This window comes from Lepidochelys kempii, chromosome 4 (assembly GCF_965140265.1).
Source record: "Lepidochelys kempii isolate rLepKem1 chromosome 4, rLepKem1.hap2, whole genome shotgun sequence".
Classification (NCBI taxonomy): domain Eukaryota; kingdom Metazoa; phylum Chordata; order Testudines; family Cheloniidae; genus Lepidochelys; species Lepidochelys kempii.
In genome coordinates, this window is record NC_133259.1 from 52,921,739 (window position 1) to 52,941,072 (window position 19,334).

The window sequence follows — 19,334 nt, forward strand, 5'->3', positions numbered from 1 at the left end:
GCAAGGAAATTAGACCCTCCCTGCTCATTCTCAGTTCACAGTTGGGACTGCCCATCATCTTGACTTCAGTGCTTGCGTAGTACAGAATCACATAGGAAGCAGATTAGGTTGTTGGCCAGGAAGTTGCAATACAACCCTTGGGATCCAAATAGAGCTCAGAGGCTACTAAATCACACCAGTGCAGGGCTCTCAAGCTGCATTTGCCTCACACTAAGAGCTGGATGCCAAGATGTGGCCCTAAATGTCAAGTAATGCCTGTGAAGTGCACTGAGTTAGGATTGATTCTGAATTTCCCTGCTTTTATGGAGATTGCTAGATCTTAAATATCTTAACATTTAAAAACATTTCCGTTTTGGTTTTAAGAGCTACTTAATGTGTGGGAGACACTGTAGTGTGTTTGAGGAAGGTACAGCAACTTCAGTGACAAAAGTGCATGAGCAAAAACAACTAATCAACCAATAAACCAAAAAACAGAATTTAAGAGAAGTCTGAGAAATGGGCCCAAACGCTTACCTTACTTAAAGGTTAATCCCCTGTAGCATTCCTATAAGATGTTAATTTCCATGCAGCATTATGGTGCACTGGATTTACTTTCCTTTAAAGGAAGTTATACTCTTGGGACTAAAATAGTCCCTCTTCAAAAACAAATAAAAAGTCTTTCTCTTGTAGTGTGTAGATGTGAGACATTTGCATAGAGAGATCAAAGCAGCTTATGATTTTCAATCTCACTGTAATGTTTCATCAATATATGGGCCTTGTAGATAAATGGTTATGTCATTTTTTGCATGCTGAATAGTTTTTTTCAGACTTTGAAATTTGTAATTTTCTTTTCTTTGCAAGAAAATACAAAAAGACATTAGCTCATAAGATCAAATATCAGCAAGGTTGGTTTCTAAATATATATAATTTGAAAATGAGTTTCTTAAATATCTGAAACCAATAATATTTACCAGCTTGAAAAATGGCTGAACTGATGTACATGTATTACTTTAGGGAAGAAATGTAATCTGTGCTTAAAAACTCACATGCCCCCAAAATTTTAGTAATTTAAATTTTCAACTGGTATATTTTGTGGAAGCAGCCAGTGATCTGACTAACACTGATGCTGTCAGGATGATGAAGTAGAAGATCTCTGCATAAAATGGGAAGTGCCAAGTCCTGTAGCTGACTAGCAGTGTTCAGAATACAAAACATAGCCTTCCTCAGAATCTTGACTTCCTGCTCACATCTAACTGTTTTCATGTTGCCCGACAATAGTTACCTTTAACTGTTAAGAAATATTTGACAGTAACACACTGAAAAAAATTGATATTGGAAAATATTTTTTAAATAAATACAATTGATATTGGAAAATATTTTTCCAATTTTAATTAAATAAATTAAAAACATTTTTCCTTGACTTGTTAGTTTGCCTACTTTTACCAACATAGCTTGTATTGACCTTCACAAAAGGTCAATCTCTATACTAAAAAGTTTGCCACTTTATTGTTGGCAATACAGTGCAACCACATAGATCTCTGATAAAGAGATGTTGCTTTTTTGTATCTCTTCTTGAAATGACAGCATTCTAAAAAATGATATCATCAGCCGAATCTGGGAAAGCACTTAAACATGTTAAGAATCTGAGAAGTCCTGTTAACTTCAATGAATGGAGAAAGGAGATCATCAGGTTTACTGATATACTAATAAGTGTACTGTTCTACAACACAGCTCATGTTGATTGGCTCTGCCCATTTTCTCCTGGCAAGGATGGCCTTTATAAAACAGCTTGAAAACAAATTAGTTTTATTTTTTTAAAGAACTTGAGTTTTCATTTAAAAATTATATAATAGTCAAATACTGCCAACTATTTGTAAAGTAAAACTATATCCATCAGAAGAGTAAAATTTACAACAGTAAATTTTTAGGAGATGAGGGAAATGGGAGAAAAGGGGAATATGCTTTAAAAACAAACAAACAAAAACCCTGATTTTGTTAACCAAGGATAATAATATGTCTGATTTTATCACTGTGAAATTTTACCTTATTTACTAACCCATAAAATAAATTCAGTCTTATAAACTAGTTCTCTCCCTTCTTGAATATGAACTTATTTAAACATTCCTGTTAGGACAAAAAGTCCATGTTCTAAGTCGTCATATCCTTTTATTGTGAATGGTTATAACAAATAGTGATAACTGGGGTATTTATTTTGTCATATTTAAATGTCAACAGATGAAATTCCCACCCTATAGAATATTTTTGAGTCATTTCAAGTGCCATTAACATAGCACAAAACTACTATAAATTTCCGTGGTCCTTCGTATAACTGAAACGAGCATACTTTACAAAGATTTGCCATGCAGCTTTTTCAACCTTCAAGTTATTGTAGTAACTTCTCCTAGCACACTGTTTCTACACTTGTAGTTTAAAAGTATTTTGACAGAATTCCATTTTGAGTTACTCCAAGTACCTAGAGGTTAATGGACAGGCCAGGCATTTCAAGAAAGCCCAGCCAGAATTAGGAAAAAGAAAAAAAAATGTGAGGAATGTGGTACATAAAATGTTTGTTGAGTTTTCATTTTAAGTATGGAGGAATTTCAGTGTGTAACCTGTGCTTGTTTAAAGAATTTCTGTTGGAATGTACTACTATTTCTCTAAAAGAATGTATCACTGCAGAGATCCACAGTGTTGGGTTATAAGGCCTCCAGAAATTTCAGGACACCTTCTCCTATCTAAGGAAGCAGCTGTGAGCCGTAACTGTGTATGGATAGCTACAATTATTTCTATAGGGAGAAACTTTCATAGCATCCGATCATCAACTCCTTTTTCTCTGGTACTGATGGTAAAGTTTCTTATTTAATGAGAAACATTGGTGCCTTATGTAACTTTTACAATAATATATGTAATCTTGTTCCTTTAGTGATATATTTAGCATGGAGCTCTACATCCATGTAGAGTCAATTGACTTTAGCAGGACCCCCACATGAGCACAGGGAACCACGCTAGTAGATACCATTGCAGGATCAGGCCTAAGGTTGTTTCATCTTTCCATTTTAAACCCCTGTTCCTAATGGGTTTTTAATAACTGTTAAGAATGTACTCTGCTGAGACTTGACATACCTGGTTCTGGCCCAGAATTGTGGTGCTGGATCAGGAGTGTTAAATTTGGGGAAGATTAATTTTTTAAAGGCATTTCCTATTTTCAACTGTACATTCCGATTGCTTGGTTTTGGGAGGGGTAAGTAGAGCTTGAGTCTCAGTTCATATGCACCCCTCCTGTTCTTTGGTCCACATGGCAATTATTTTAGTTTGACCCAAATTTTTACATAGATGTGCAGATGAAACAACAATATTTTAAACGGCAACTAGTGTTTACTCCACTCAGTGAATTTTTACAATGCTAAAAATAATCTGTGGGTAGTTCAGAAACATTTTCCCTCACATTCTGTGTTTAAAATAACATTAAGGTCATGACCCACACTAATAAGGTAATGGAAATTCACAGATAACAAAATGCCACATGCTTTTTAGTGTTGTTGAGTTCCTCTGTCTACAGATTCCTTTGACTTTTTTTTGAGAACCAGAAGGTTTTACAGGATAGTAATGGGCTAAATCCTGGACTCACTGGAGTCAGAGTTCTGCCATAGAATTCAATGAGACCAAAGTTTGGGGCAGTAATTGGAGATATTTACCCCTGTTCCCTGCCCCTTCCTCCCCACCCCCCAATCTATTTTGTGGAAATTAGGTTTGCAATGTTATATTGCTTCCTCTGGTTCCACCATCTCTGTGGACCTACACGTTAACCAACAGAGACCTGGCCCTGTTAGTGGCTAAAAGAGAGTGGGCCTCTCAGGCATAAACATCGGAACATTTAGACACCTTTTAGACATTTTCTCAATGCTAGTTCTTAGGAAATAGTACAATGTTGTAAAAGAGGGTTTAATAGGATGAAGAAGGGGTGTGTTGTGGGTGGTGTTATCCATTTTGAATCCTTGATAATTAATTCATATTAAATTAATAACCTAAAATTCGCCAGCATATATGCATACTAATATACACATGAACACCCATCCACCCCTTCAGATAGCCGGGGACCTAGCAGTCTGCAGACTTCTTATTTGCAGAAGTGTCCCTGAGGCAAGAAGAAGAAGCTGTGAACTGAGTTAGGCTATGCCTGTCATACTGTTTCCTAGGTTAAATTTATTTGGTCAAAAAGGATTAAATAGTTTGGGGTTATAGTGCATCGTATATAACACCACTCCCTCTCCTGGCTCAAAGCTGCTCTCACAAACGGGGGAGCTTTCAATAAATTCTGGAACCTTCGAAAGCCCTTTTGAAGCATGACTGGAGGTCTCATGACCCAACAGCCTGGATCAGTTCAAGATACAGCCTTCAGAGAAGTGTAACAACAGGTAAGTGATATACTCTTCGGGACAAAATCCAGAGTATTTAGCCACCTGTGTGTTTTCTGTACTTATCTGAACTGAATTTGAAAAGTATGTTTTTAAATGTTACTTTAAAAGACCAGTCTTTCGCATTGTATTTCTTTTGTAGTCATTGTGCTTTTTGCTGCTCTAGTCTGCTATAGTTGCATGTAGTGGTGATGCTAAATTGGAAGCAATATTGCTAGCAAAATGGGATTTGCCTTTAAGGAATCTTGTTTCCATTAGCACAACTGGGTGGTTTTCCTCTGAATTTAAAGGTATTTGACTAGCTTGGCCTCAAGCTGTACTATGACATCTTAATTCTTTGAGACTAGCAAGCACTCCTTCCTTGAAGTATGATTTATTAAAACAAAGGAAAAGCAGAAGGAAATGTACCCAAATGTAAGAGAGAGTGAAGAAAGAAGTTTAGGAATAGAAACAGGAATGACTCCTTGTTGACAACTCTACTTTGTTTTCTCTTGTCCTCTTCAGTGCAGTTGAATAGACCAAAAAGCATTGTGACAGTGTACTAGAGTTTTAAGTAATATAGTCCACAAAATAGAGAAGATTAATTGATGGTTTAAAAAAAAACCAACTATTTACATAGTGCCATAAAGGTACATGGCTTTTTAAGCCAATTAGAAGACCGGGGTGGAAACCTGGCATAGCTCCCATTGACTGAATGATGCCAGGATTTCACCCCAGGTCCAGTATCAGGAGGAGCTTACAGTCATGATAACGAAAACAGTCATCTAAGTGATCTGTAAAAACCTGACATGATTTTACAACATGATTAACAAACAAAAAAAGGGTGTATGTTTAAGAAATCTCAAGACTGACTCAGTTACAGAGCTGTATACCTAGCTCTCTCTCCATCAGCAGACTTCAAAGCGCTTGACAAAGGGGTATGCACTCCTTTTATTCCTATTTTCCAGATGGGTAAAATCAGGCATGGAAATACTAAAGACTTTTTCAAAGTCATACACGTGAAGCAGTAGGAGAACCACACATAGAATCCAGGTCTCCTGACTCCTAGCTTGACGTGTCCTGTTCTCTGGAACTTGTTGCTTCCCAGGAGAATTCAGTAGTTAACTATTCCTTGACTTCCTTTTCTGAGAAGTGAATGCCTCTGTATCAGGGAAAGAACGCCTGAGAGGAGAAATCATGTTCTTTCCTCTAACAAGGCTTGACGAGAACCTAAAGTTACAAGACCAAAACTAGATGCCAAAGTAGAGTAATTTAATGTCTTCTCTTTATTTTATTACACTTGAGGAAAGTGTGAAAGATAATTTACCTCTTTCAATTTCATGTGACAAGTAGAAATTGGTGAAAAAACATTAAATAAAGGCTAGCACAAATGTATCCTATATTATTATTATTTTTTTTTAAGATGCTAAAAAATTATATTGAGATTGGCATCTAAATCTGGATTTTACTGAATCAGAAAATATGTGGGCTACTATGTAGTTTTTCTGAGTATATTTGAAAGGCAAAGTATATCTCTGACACTGAAATTAAGCATTAAACTGCACTGTACAGTAACTTGAAGTAGGATCCTACTTAAAAGCAATATAACTTCTTTTTTTCTTTTTTTTTTTTTGAGTGGGGATGTCTGCTTATTGACATCTCTTCACTGAACATTTACTCTATAGAAGCTTCCAGTATTTTTTTTTGAATGTGGTTTTAGGTGTATGGTCATCCTTTGAAGAAGGGAATTTTATATGAAACCTCTCTCATAGATGATAGTTGTAAGTACTGCAATTGATTCTGACCTTGCCAGTCTTCCTCACCCATGGTTGTGTGTTGCTTTGTACAGTACATATGTTTTTTAAAACACAAACACTCCCTATTCTGTTAGGAAATTCTGGAACCCTGATTAATTATGAAACTTTGTTACAAATGTCCCAGTGTACAATTTCCTTGTGACATATTTGTATGCAGTTTGAACAATATGTACGTTTTGATATAGCAGGAGCAGCATCATAAAATAAAATGTAAAGTGGCCATGTGGCATTTATGTCTTTCACCATCTGAGCCATTGTATTATTGAACCACTAAAATATAATGTGGAATATCCTTGAAGTGTGGTTTTAGTCTGAAAATGACTTTGTTCAAATACCATTTAAGATCAGATCTCCTCACTTTACATATAAAAAAATGATTTTTTGTTTGTTTTTTTACTTCCTACTTGCAAACTCAATCTGAAAGTCAAGCCTAAATTCTTTGTTACCTATACATCACAAATTCAAAATCCATGCATTCAAAATTCACAAGAACTTAAAAAATAATTAATGTAGGGCTCTGTTTGACTTCTGGGTTTTTTGCCTTTCACACTGTCAAGCTTTTTTGAAACCATGATATCTAGAAATGTACTTACTTTTGAAAATGAAAGCTCACATAACATGACATCAGAGGTTGCAGCTTTAAGAAAATGACAAATATCACAAGACTTCTAGTAAAATCACCAGAGTGGCAGCACTGCAACAGTGAGAATTCCTCATTCAGAACTAACAATTTTGATTATGGTGCATGAGCTAGAGTAGAATCCAGCTCGCTCTCCAAGAGTTTCATTGGCACTGTAGCATTAAAAAGTTGTAAAAATTATTGTTAGTCAGCTTTGATTTAGTTCTAGATTCACACAGAGAGCAGATAAGCTGAGTAAGAATCTGCCAATTCTTATAGTTTATATAGATTATATAATTTTTATAACTGTTGTAGTCATTTTTCAGAGTAGGAATACAGTTTTAAGGATACATTCATTTAACTTTTTGATTATTTTGTAGAGAAAAGTATTTAATCCTTCTAATTGTTTCTGTCAGTTCTACTTGTTCAGTCAAGGTGGGGATTGTTTTTGTTAGAGATATAAAAAAATACTCTCTTTTTTTTATTTATTTATTGCCTTCTCCCTGATACCTTTCACTAGCATCTGTTGGCCCCAAAAGCAAGCACTTAGAATTGAACCCAGGTTTCCCCTATGGCGGTGCAAAGTCACTACTGTAATACTAGGTTAGCTTCTAAAGAGTAGTTTTAAATGTAATTTATTTGCTGTTTACCTAGCTCATTGCCAAGATCCAGCAATTCTTAATTTTCAGCTTGGTGGTATCAGCTTTTAATTTCTGTTACAAAAAGCTGAAGGTGGAAGATTAAACAGTTCCAAGTTAAGTGATTTTTTTTTTTTAAAATTCCAGCTAAATGTAGTCCAGCGGTGAGTGAAGTTCTGCTAAGTGTTAGATGGATGGAGAAGAAAAAAGCATCAAATAAAGAAGGCCTAGTTTTAAAAAAATTTAAAAACAACATAACTTTTCAGGCTGTATTTTACTAAATGTTGTTAAAAACTATAGTGTGTACCTGAAAAGTCTTGACACTGACAGGAGGAGGAATGAAGGAATGTTGGTAGCATTTTCCCCCCTTGGTATTGTTTCTCTCTCCTCCCAATGTATTTATATAAATAGGTATTTTGATGTCTGTGGTTTTTAAATAAAATGAAGCAGGTTAGCCCTTTCCACATCCCCATTGGAATGTTCTTCCTTATGTAGCCTTAATATGATGCTTGATTTCTCAGGAAAAAGTTCTCTTTTCAAGAAGGTTTGCCATCTCACACATTGATATAAAACCCAAAGAGCTACCTTAAGTTGACATCCCACATGCTTTATTCTCAGTGAAACTCCAGAATCATTGACCAATCACCCCCTTGAAGCACTGTGTACTTGGGACAATATAAAATAATTGTTGTGTGATTGAATGCTTTCAGTTCATCACATTTTTAGGCTTAATTAAATATGGACATATGTAGTGTGAGTAGCAGAGTAGAGCTGTTCGAATAGTGTTTGAAATACTATTCTTTGATTAATTTCATTGGTATTCACTGAATAGTTGTTGTGGTATTTGGCAAATATTTTATGGATCGGTGAACCCTAGATCAGAGTTACAGTTAAAAGACTAGTTTGGATTCAGATTTTTCCCTTTCTGACTCATTCTTCATTTCTGGAGTATCTAAAAGTATCTTTGATGCTGTCAGAAATTTTATTTGGAGAAAGTAAAGACAGTTAAAAGAACTGGAGAGTCTGGAAGTGACTCTATCTCAAAAAGAACTATTTTATTCAGAATGATACAAGCATACATAACTAACTGATCTCTAGCATTGTTGGATGCCCTCAGGACAAAGGGTCAGTACAATCCATCTCATACCACTCACCAGACTTGAGAAACTAATTATTCTATTTCCAGGGTTGGCCCTAGACCAAATGGCATCCCAGGCCAGGAGCATCTTCAGCATCCCCTTCCTGCCACTTGTTAAACTTTCCTGAATGCCATTTTTAAAATTGCATTTATTACCCATTTCACAACTTTGATGCACGATTTGCATGCATGATTTATCCCTGACATATACGACAATAAATTTGCACACTAGGATCTGTAAATCTGTATTTATTCATGTCATATATAGGAAATAATTTCTTTTTCCTCTAAGCTTACAGAAACTTTATAATTTTAAGAATAACTGAAATGTACTACATCAAGAAATTGAACTGTGCACCAGCATTGGGTGGGCCATTGTTAACTTGTGTTACGGTAGGTGACAGCCTCAGAATGTTAACCCTAGTCTGTTAGTTCAAAAGGTTGCTTTTCTCCCCTTTGCCCTCGCAAACTGAAGCACAGCATCAGAGAAATCCAAAGACTGGCCAATGGCATTTTCAAGTGATAAAATAGCAAATGATATCAGTCTCTCATTGGCCATCAATCCATTGAAGATACGTTTTAATGAGCTTGAGCTTTGAAAAACTGCGCTCATCACTTGCAACTGTGACCAGCAGCATGAGCAGAATACACAAAGCTATCCACACATTACGAAAAGTGTCCTTCAGCTCTGCATCATGAATGAATTGAAGAACTTGGAGTGGAGAGTGCTTCCCATGTGGCAAAATGTGATGGATGTTGTCCAATTTGGCATAGAGGTCTTTATCATTGATGTCAGAACATTCCCCATGTGTCAGCATCTGGTGAAGGTCTGTACAATTGTTCGAGTGTTTTCCTGTCCACTGGTAGCTTCCTAAGGTCATATTAAAAAAAAAAACAGGTCTTTTCATGGTGCTTCATTTATCCAAACCTTTCTTCAGTGGACAGTTGAGCAGTGTCAACAAGCGAGCAAAAAAACTCCCTCTTGAATTTTTCTTCTGAGCTTCCCATCATCTCATCTCTGCCCTCATAACCAAACTCTCTACTTCCGAAGAATGCAAGTTTCCTTTGAGACAGGCTCAATTCCTACGTTTTCCGCCATTTCTTTGGCAACAGTGATGCCATCTTCGAATCCGTTGTCTCTGTAGGCCACAATGAAATCAAAGCAGCTTCTCATCAAAGTAGTAGCGGTTGCGATGTCCATCAACTAAATCTGTAGTGCCTTGTTGACAACGTTTACTTGGAACAGGATATTGTGCCAAACCACAACTGAGATCAGAAATTTGAAGTCAATGATCTGGTTTGCCAGGCTTTGCTCCTTGTTGGATTCCAGCGTCGGCTTTATTCAACTGCGCCAGTTCCATCAGGGCGTTGTCAACCTCAATTACTTGCTACCTCAGTTGCCTTATGCTGTCAGTGAGGCTCTCCCAGCAAGTGTCACTTAGTGACTTCATGGTCATATTTGTAATGTCTGTGAGGATCTTACACCTGATAGTTGATGCTGAAAACAGGATGTATATCCTTTGCAGTACTCTGAAGAGAGATACTGGATCTAAAGAAAATGACGCTGCATCTGACACAACCAGGTTGAGGGGATGGCAGCCACAAGGCATGAAGAAAGCTCTTGATTGAAAGCAAGGATCTTTGCCTGGACACCACCGTTTCTTCCCGTCACATTCATGCTGTTGTCGTAGCCTTGGCTGTGGCAATCCTGAACTTTTATTTTATTCTCATTCAAAATGTTCATAAACAGTTCTGTTAGGCCTTTTCTAGTAGAGTCATCCACAGACTAGAAACAGATGAAGTGTTCCTTTACTTGGATACAGCCATCCTCGTCGTCAACAAATCGTACCGTAAATGACATCTTTTCACTATAACTAATGTTATAGTGCAGTCCATTGTTACGGGTAGCATTTCGCTTTGCCAAGCTTTGTTATCAAGCACTTTCACTGCCATAAGGTCAGTCCATTCATTTTGTTTTGCGGCAGTAATAGTTCATAGCTTCTTTACGATCTAATCAGTGTACGTGCTCACGCATGACATTGTCGTATTTCCCAAGGAGCTCTACCAAACCAAGTAAATTACCATTTTGTTCAGTGAACAGCTTATCTGACAAGCCCCGGAAAGCCAAATTATTCTTTACAAGGAAGAGGGTAATTGAGATCAGACACTTCAGCACATTCTTCCAAAGCTGGGTTTCTACATTAATAATACGCAGTTTTCTGCATCCATGCATTTTTCAGCTTGAGCCTGGATTTGACCTCCATCCATTTGGAGTAGGCTGTAAAATGGCCAGGTGACTTTTCATGTTGCTTCAGAGCATCGGCTAAGTTATGCCAGTAATTGTACGTGGAAAGTGCATTCATGTCAAATATTTTGCAATAAAAACAGAACCCTTCGTCAGTCGATTTTGAGTAAACTAGCCAATGCCAATTCAGTTGCTCACCATTTTTGAGTACTCTTTCGCAATGTGACTTTGAGAAGTGTTGTTTCTGCTCATTTACTGGAAACATCATATCCTGGATTTTTCCCGGCCCATTCAAAGCTGTATGATCAATATCAGTAGAGTTTAGGAGTGCTAGTCATAAAGCAGGATCTGATGTATCGATTTGTGGTGTGCAGTCTTTCTCCTTGCTGTTTCTGTCATCATGCAAAGCTGATTTTTCTTTATCATTTCACTCCTTTTCATGTGAGCCACATTCTTGTTTATCATCACTCTCCTTTACGCCGCCAGGAAAACTGAACAATTCTCCATCAGTTTCCTCACATTTCCATTCTTTATCTTCAGGTAAATCTGCTAATTCCTTAGTAATAGGGCTTCCATCATTTATGCTTCACTTCTCAATTTCTTCTGCACTGAGATCATCGCTACTGTCTATGTTATTCTGTTTCAGCTATTTTCCCATCAAATTTGCCCCTTGCTGCAAACTAGATTGCAGTTGAGCTTTTTGCTTCCTGTACTCTTGAAGTCTTTTTTGGGAGCATCTTTTATTTTCTAGGGGGGAAAACAGACAATAGTAGGGAGAGCAAAAGTCGATGTTTCACAGTCTTAAAAAGTCATCAAACATTACGTTTTAAGCATGGCAAAAGAAGGGATAGTATTTCTTTTATATTGTTGTGTAGATGGGGTTCAATAGATGTCAGAGATATCTCATTAAATATGTCCTTTATTAGCGGCTACTTACATTCTTCGAGTCTTAAAACACAATATCGCACCTGGGCTCTCACTTCACTTCACGTCGATCTTATATCTCACTGACTGACAGATGATGCCTCACCCCCTATATACCCGCAAGGGCATGTCAGACAACATTCTAGGAGGTTCAACGAAAATGTAGTTCTCAGAAAGTCTGGCATGTTCCACAAGATTCTACAGAGGTCCAGAACATTCTAGGAGGTTAGTGAAAAATGAATCCATGTACAGAATACCTGAAACATTTTACTTCAAACATTCTATTTCCCCTTTTGTCCCTAATAACAAAAAAAACACTCCAAGCCTGTTGGCCCCCAAGTCCAACACCCCAGGCGGTCACCTGGGTTGCTTGCCCCTAAATCTGTCCCTGTCTATCTCCATTCTGTCTCCGATGCTATTAGAAAAATGAATACGAATTCTGTGGAACAAAGGGCCAGCACCTTTTACTAATCACATCCACCCTTGGCAGTAGATTGTTGTCGAGGAAACCATGATGCAAAAACAGATCTAGAAGTTGTCAGAGTTCTGTGTATTTAGAACCACGTGCCTAGGATCTGACACTCCTTAGGAAAAAGTGTTTAACTAACCTCAGTTTTACACATCACGAGATGCCAAACCATGAAGTTTATAAAATAAGACTGAGCTGTGTGTTTCAGGACAAAGGAGTAGAAATTCCAGAATATTGTCCTGAATGCCAGAAGACAGCTGGCCCAAAGTAAATACAAATGTAAATTTCCGTTTCCTTTAATTAGGTTTTTGAAAATAGAGACCCAGAATTCCTGTTCCTTTTAACCCCCCTGGTCAGTACTTTTTGATAAGGGCAAAGCAACTGCCATTTGGGACACCTAATTTGCTGAATACTGGCTTTCTCCCCTCCATCTCCCACTCCAAATGAGGCAGTGGCCTAGAATTCCTATTTCTGATCTCTCTGTCTGGTTGTGAGGATTAGAGTCCTGTTGGTCGTGGCCAGGAAACTGCATTAACAGGGCATGTATTTCTATCATGTTGGTAGATTTACCTTTTTAATTTTAAGCCCTGAATTACTATGATATAAATGGCACTGGCATTTAAATGGAGTTTTTCTGATGCAACAAACCAAGCAGCCAACACTAAGTGGTCCAAAAATATCAGTCTTTAACAAAAATCTTAGATTTACTCTGTATTTGTTTTTCAGTGACAGTGTGCTGAGCTATACACAAAACTAATGACATTCCCTGCCCTGAAGAGCTTAAGTGTCATAAAAACCAAAAATGTTAGGTCGTTGCTGTTGTAATGAAAGATTGTGCCACTGTCTGAACGGTTGTACTTTTTGATGCTAGCTTTCTCTTCATGCTTACTACACAAGACTAAAAAAGAGAAATGTCATTAATGCTTCTACAAAAACAATGAGGAGTCTGGTGGCACCTTGAAGACTAACAGATTTATTTGGGCATAAGCTTTTGTGGGTAAAAACCCCACTTCTTTAGATACATCATCTTCTTGCATCTGAAGAAGTGGGGTTTTTACCCACAAAAGCTTATGCCCAAATAAATCTGTTAGTCTTCAAGGTGCCACCAGACTCCTCATTGTTTTTGTAGAAGCATTAATGACATTTCTCTTTTTTAGTCTTGTGTAGTAAGCATGAAGAGAAAGCTAGCATCAAAAAGTACAACCGTTCAGACAGTGGCACTTTAAGGTGCCACCGGACTCCTAGTTGTTTTTGTGGTTACAGACTAACATGGCTACCCCTCTGATATTAAGACTTCTGTTTTCAGTTTAAACCTTTGTTGGATACAAAAATAGTATGTGCCAGATGGGCTACTCCTGACAATTTCTCAGACAAAAGGAGCATTGGTCTGAAATTCTTGGAGGAGAAATCATGTGCGATGGGGTACACTCTGACAATAGATCCATAAGTGCTCTTTCTGTTTGACAGTTTTATTTACCACAGTTTTTCAGAAATCTACACTTTATTAGTTACCCTTCAGCCTGAAGTCCCATTGCACAATATTTGTATCCCAAAATAATTTATGTATGGATGAAGGGGAATCTGTATAGAGCATTACATTACCAACTTAAATTGCATTTTATTAAACAAATCTATTTAACAGTTACAAATATCATTGCTTATTAAAAACAAAAACTGTGTTCTCCATTTTTTTTCTTTTGTACTCCACTAGTCTCACTTCTGTTTTATAATCCATTTCATTTATAGTCTTTTTAATTTTTGTTTCTTGCATATTAGTACAACATTGTAGTATCTAGTTGCAAATGCTCTAACATAATGTTTTAAATGTAAACAAAATTGTTTTAATTTTTTTTATTATTTTCATGAAAAATTTATATTAAGTTTTTGTTTAAAAATAATTTATAAAACTTAAATTTTGGACTTAAATTACCAGACAAATGCCCCTTAGACAATATGTCGGATCCTTTCCTTTGTTCTTAGTACCAGAGATTAAATGAGCCTAAATCTAGGCAATTTTGGAGCACAATGCAAACCACATTTCGTTACTCTCCCACCCACAATAAATAAAGCTGAAGGACAGTCCCTCATCTCTTAGAAGACAGTCACCAAGTCTCACTCTGCTCGGAAAGTAATCTACTGGAGTATGAGGTAATTGCTTTTTAAAAGCATCTTTTTTCTTAAAAGCAGCTTCTTAAAAGCAGCTTCCTGCAACTTGGAAGAAGCAAAGAGCTGACCCCACTATGGAATCCACTTTTCATCGACACTTAATGAAATCTAATTACAGTACTAAGATGCATCAGTCAGAAGCATGATAGAAAAATCTGAGATAGTGATAGAACTGATGTTTTCTGGGTAATTAATAGGAAGCCTTGAGACTAATGATGATAGGTGCATAGAAATATATATTTAGAGAGAGACAGAGAGGAATAATATAGAGGACTTTTAATGACAGAGCAGAGATCGTCTTTGTTTTTAATTTGTACAAAAATGTCTCCTACAAAAGCTTTAAATCTGACATATTGAAATAGTGGGACTGGGTCATCCTGGCAGTTTGGTAGCAGAACAATATGTTGCCATCAAGTCATTGTTTTGGCCCCAATCTCCTTTGATGGCAGGAGTTGAAAGTACTATGGATTCAGTATGTTCAGCTCTTGAGACATGGGAAAGCTCTTTGTGTTGCTCTTCCTGCTGCTGCATAGAGAATTTCAAAGCCCTTTGCAAACAATAAATTAAGATTGACGTAGGTAAGTGTATATACCCCATATTACATAAACTGCAACATAAAAAGGTTGAGTAAGTTGCTCAAGACCACATAGAACATTAACAGAGCTCGAATTACAAGTCATGGTAGTGGGCTGGACACCTACCAGCCACATTAAAGATAGTTTATACAATATACATTGGTTAAATAATTTAATGAATCACTTACCTCTGCTAGGTTTCTCAGTGTTCTTTGGATCTGTGCTCCTTAGCATATGTACAGAGTGAAGAATTATTATAAATTGATGCATTTTATTAGCCAAAATAGCTTTTAAAGTAGATTAAAAAAATTACAAAAAGCAAAATAAAGATGGTTAGATTCTAGTGTTCAAAGACAGAAAAATTGACCACAACGTGGAATGTTAGTTTTCAAGAGATAATAAATCAGTTAAATTAATTCACAGTTTTATCAAAATCTTCTTATAAAGGCAAACTTTTATCCTAGTTCTTTACTAGTAATGAGTGGGTGGGTGATTTGGCTATCAATGTGACTAGGTATACTTATTTATTTCCAATCAAGCTTATATGCCAATGGAATTATGGGACTGCTCACGTGAGTTCAACCAAGCAATTCTATGGTAGGATTTAGAAGTTTTGACAAGTTATTTAATTATCAAAGAGTGTAAATTCAGTTCTGAATTACCTTGTCCAGATGATACTCATAGCCAAATTTTGCCACTGATACATGCACAAGACTGTCACACAGGAAACCCAGAACGTAACATGCAGGTAATAATTCTGAAGCTATTCTAACTCTTTTGGAATTTCATCAGTACCACCAGGTCTTACGCCACTTGAACCAAAGTTTCAAATAGTGGTTAAAATCTTTAGCTTACAAGACAATTCAAAACTCTTTTCTTCTTTGTCTAAGAAGTTGTCAGTTCTCTTGACTGCAAAATCTGTGATATGTAGGCTGAATGTTTTGAAACACTTAGCACATCTCACAGCTAACTTCCCAGGATATCATCCCCCATCCTTGAAGTATGGCCTACATTCTTTGATCCTAGATGTGTACATTTACATTTGGCCATATTAAAATGCAAATTGATTGCTTGCAGCCAGTTTACCAAGTGATCCCTATCGCTCTGCATCAGTGACCTGTCCTCTTCATTATTTACCTCTCCCCCAATTTTTGTATCATCTGCAAACTTAATTAGTAGTGATTATATATTTTCTTTCAGGTCATTGATTTAAAATGTTAAATAGTATAGGGCTAAGAACAGATACTGGCAAGCCCCCACTAGAAACAGACCTGCTCTATGATGATTCACTCTTTACAATTACATTGACCACATATGTATTTAAAATGGACAACCTGGTATTAACTATATGGAGTATTTTGTGGTCAGGTTGCTTAAGCAATTAAACTTTCTTGAAGGGGTCTATTACAGAATGCATTTAGATAGCTGTAATTTTCTAATATAGTTTCTTACATCTCAAACGTGTCAATTAAGATTTGTGTAATCTAGTAATAACATTATACTGTGCTGTATCAGATATTATAGCTTGAGCTCCTGTATCTCTATTTCAGATTTATAGATCTGAAGTATATACAATAGAAGAAAAAAGTAAAAGAGAAATTTACTTCACAACTTAGCAAGAGTTTGTAGTTAAGCCTATCTAGTTAGCTGTTGTAGTTACTCAAATCTGTGTGAAACATACTGAAACAGTATCTGCTGTTTGACCTGTTTGAAAGGATTAGACCTAAAGTATGTCAATATTCTGACCTATGTTTGGATGTTTTTCTTACTAATAATTTTAAATGTTAAGCAGTTATAAACCGATATAGTGCTGTCTTTTTGAGTCTGCAGCTAGCCTGAAACAAAAGCTGTGAACTCCCCGCTTTCCAGTCACTGCCCTCCACCAATCTCATTCCCTTTTAATTTGATGGTGACACTTTACAGCTTAACATTAACTATTTCATTGCTGATCATTTAAGCTGCTAGGACAGTGAAGGGAATGGTAATGAAGCCTATGGAGAGAGGGGGGAGATTTGGGATTTACTCCAGGGAGAACAATGCAGAGGGACAAAAGAAGGAGAGAGATAAAGACTAGGCTGGGAGAGGAGAAATAGGGAAAGGAAGATGGGTCAGAAAGAGAAATAAAGGTAAAAAATACAGTGGTCATAAAAGGTAGCATATCGTCCGAATATAACAATATCTATGAATACAACAGTAAGACGCTGAATAATAAATAGCTATAGGAAAAATTTGTGCCAAATTGTTCAAACCTGGGTGCCTAAAGTGAGGTTTGTAAATAAGTGGGAGTAGCAGGTAGTAAGCACTTCTGAAAATTAGGACACTTCTTTATTTGCGTTCCTAAATATGGATTCAGGAGCCTGTCTTTCGGAACTCAGATCTGAAACGTTTGCCGTTATTTATAACATTAAGGCCACAGTCTATCTACTCTAGCTCTTTATGCAGACCTCCTGTTAACATCAATGGGAGTTCTTCTGGATCAGACGTATGCAGATTTAAGTTTATACCACAACCCATGGCCCATAATTAAACCTGGAATTAGACCTCTATAGAATGACTTTGACACCAAGAGAGAGTCATGTCTGCTTCCTCAGGGTCAGAAAGAAGCTTGATACAGGCCTTTGGGAGACAGGTCAGCAAATATAGTATGAAAAACACTGCCAAAAGACTTAGATGGAAGAAAAATAAAGGGACTTTGTGGGTTTTTAAGGATTAATGTAGTGGAAATTAATTTAAACTATCGTTTACCATTTCATTTTAACCTACATTTTAAAGGATAACCATTTTCCATATCTTGTTAAATGTTCCTCTAACATGGCAACTTTTTATACAAAACTACTTTTAAAAATTGTAATTCAACAGAAATGTCTTTTTTTTTTTTTTAAATAGCTTTCTACCTTTTAGATACATCTTACTTGCTTCAGACAAGCTTCTTGCATGCAGTGTTTTGTTCCTTTAAAGCGTGGTGCTTAAGCCCTGGCATGAGACCTAGATGGGCTGTAAAACTTTCCCTCAGCAGCTTGCTTATGCTTATGCAGTTAACCTTTCTGCAAGGGGTTCTGCTGCTTATTTATAGAGTTCCATTTTTCCAATCATAAAATGAACATTATATTAAGAGAGTCTTCTTTTTACCAATTAGGTCAAAGTCCTAAAATTTTAAGACCTAAACCACATGGTTTAGAGCGAACTGATTCACAAACCATAGGTGACTTTGCTACAAGAAGAAAGGGTATGTACTATAGCACTGCATGTTGTATGGGACTTTGTTTTTTAAAAAAAAGTATGTTTCTTTTAAAGGTTAAACTCTAATAAAGCACTGTCATTGCTAATGTTGTAATCTAAGATATTGGACACATTTTACTTACTAATCAAAAGTGTTTCCCATGCAGGGGAAAACATTCTTACATCCTGAATAGTATACGTAAAGATTTACCAGAAATTAACACTTACACATACAAGTTTTGCTCTGTTCAGTTTATAGCTGCTCATATTTCAGATTTAATTTTGTATCTGTTTATTTAGAAACAAGGGTATGTGATCTACCAGCATGTTGTTTGAAATAACTTCTAATTAAGAGATAATATAAATGTCACAAGTTAATAATCTGCTGTTAGCTAAATGTCAAGGTGCAGTCAAAGAGATTGATCCTGTGACTTTCTATTAGTACAGTGATTTCATTTATATTTTTAAAATGAGCATTATGAAGGTGGAGTTGGACTGGTTTATTGTAGGCACTAACTGTGTCGGTATCCAGTGCATTCACATGGGCTAGGACAAATCACAAATGTCAAACTTTTTTTTTTCTTTTTTAAAAATCGTGCTTCATCGGGTGCATTTAAGGCCTGATTAAAAGTCCATTTAAATTGATAGACTGACTCTTGCTGATTTCATTGGGCTTTGGATCAAGACTTTACCACATTTCTAACGATACAGTAGTTGTACTTGGGCTGTTGAGTGCAGCTTCCATTCAGCCTCATGCCTTATAAAGCACTTGATCTGTGTTGATATCCATCATAGCCACTCATCCTGTTGTGTGCTTGTTGCTTAGGTAAGGTTCAGTTCTGCCACCCTAACTCACGTTGAGTAGTACCTTATTCCTTAAATAGTTCACAGAAATAAATTATTGGGATTTTTTTAAATCAGTGGGACTACCAGATAAATAAGCTGCTGCTAAGCATGAATTAAGGTGGCAGAACCTTGTTTATCATAAGTTATTGATGTATGCTGATACCTCTTGAGCTACTACATTTTAACTGCAGTAGAGAACAGTCTGGTGCGATTAAATCCAATAATTACTTATCTGTAACATTTCAATTTAAAAAAAAACATTTACATAGAAATCTGTACCAAGGGCTTACCTTCTTAGATAAAGT

The 19,334-nt window shown here is 36.5% G+C and overlaps 1 protein-coding gene across 7 annotated transcripts in view; it reads left to right on the top strand.

Annotated features, from left to right (window-relative positions):
* GAB1 (GRB2 associated binding protein 1) overlaps window positions 1-19,334 on the top strand; it is a 148,097-nt gene that overhangs the window by 120,457 nt on the left and 8,306 nt on the right. For 5 of the 7 annotated variants that reach the window (XM_073341224.1, XM_073341220.1, XM_073341221.1 and 2 more), the window contains one exon: window positions 18,101-18,190. The exons of the other annotated variants lie outside the window; for them this stretch is intronic. In XM_073341224.1, coding sequence (XP_073197325.1) covers window positions 18,101-18,190 — 90 coding nt within the window. The remainder of the gene's footprint in view (window positions 1-18,100; window positions 18,191-19,334) is intronic. 7 annotated transcript variants of the gene reach the window in all.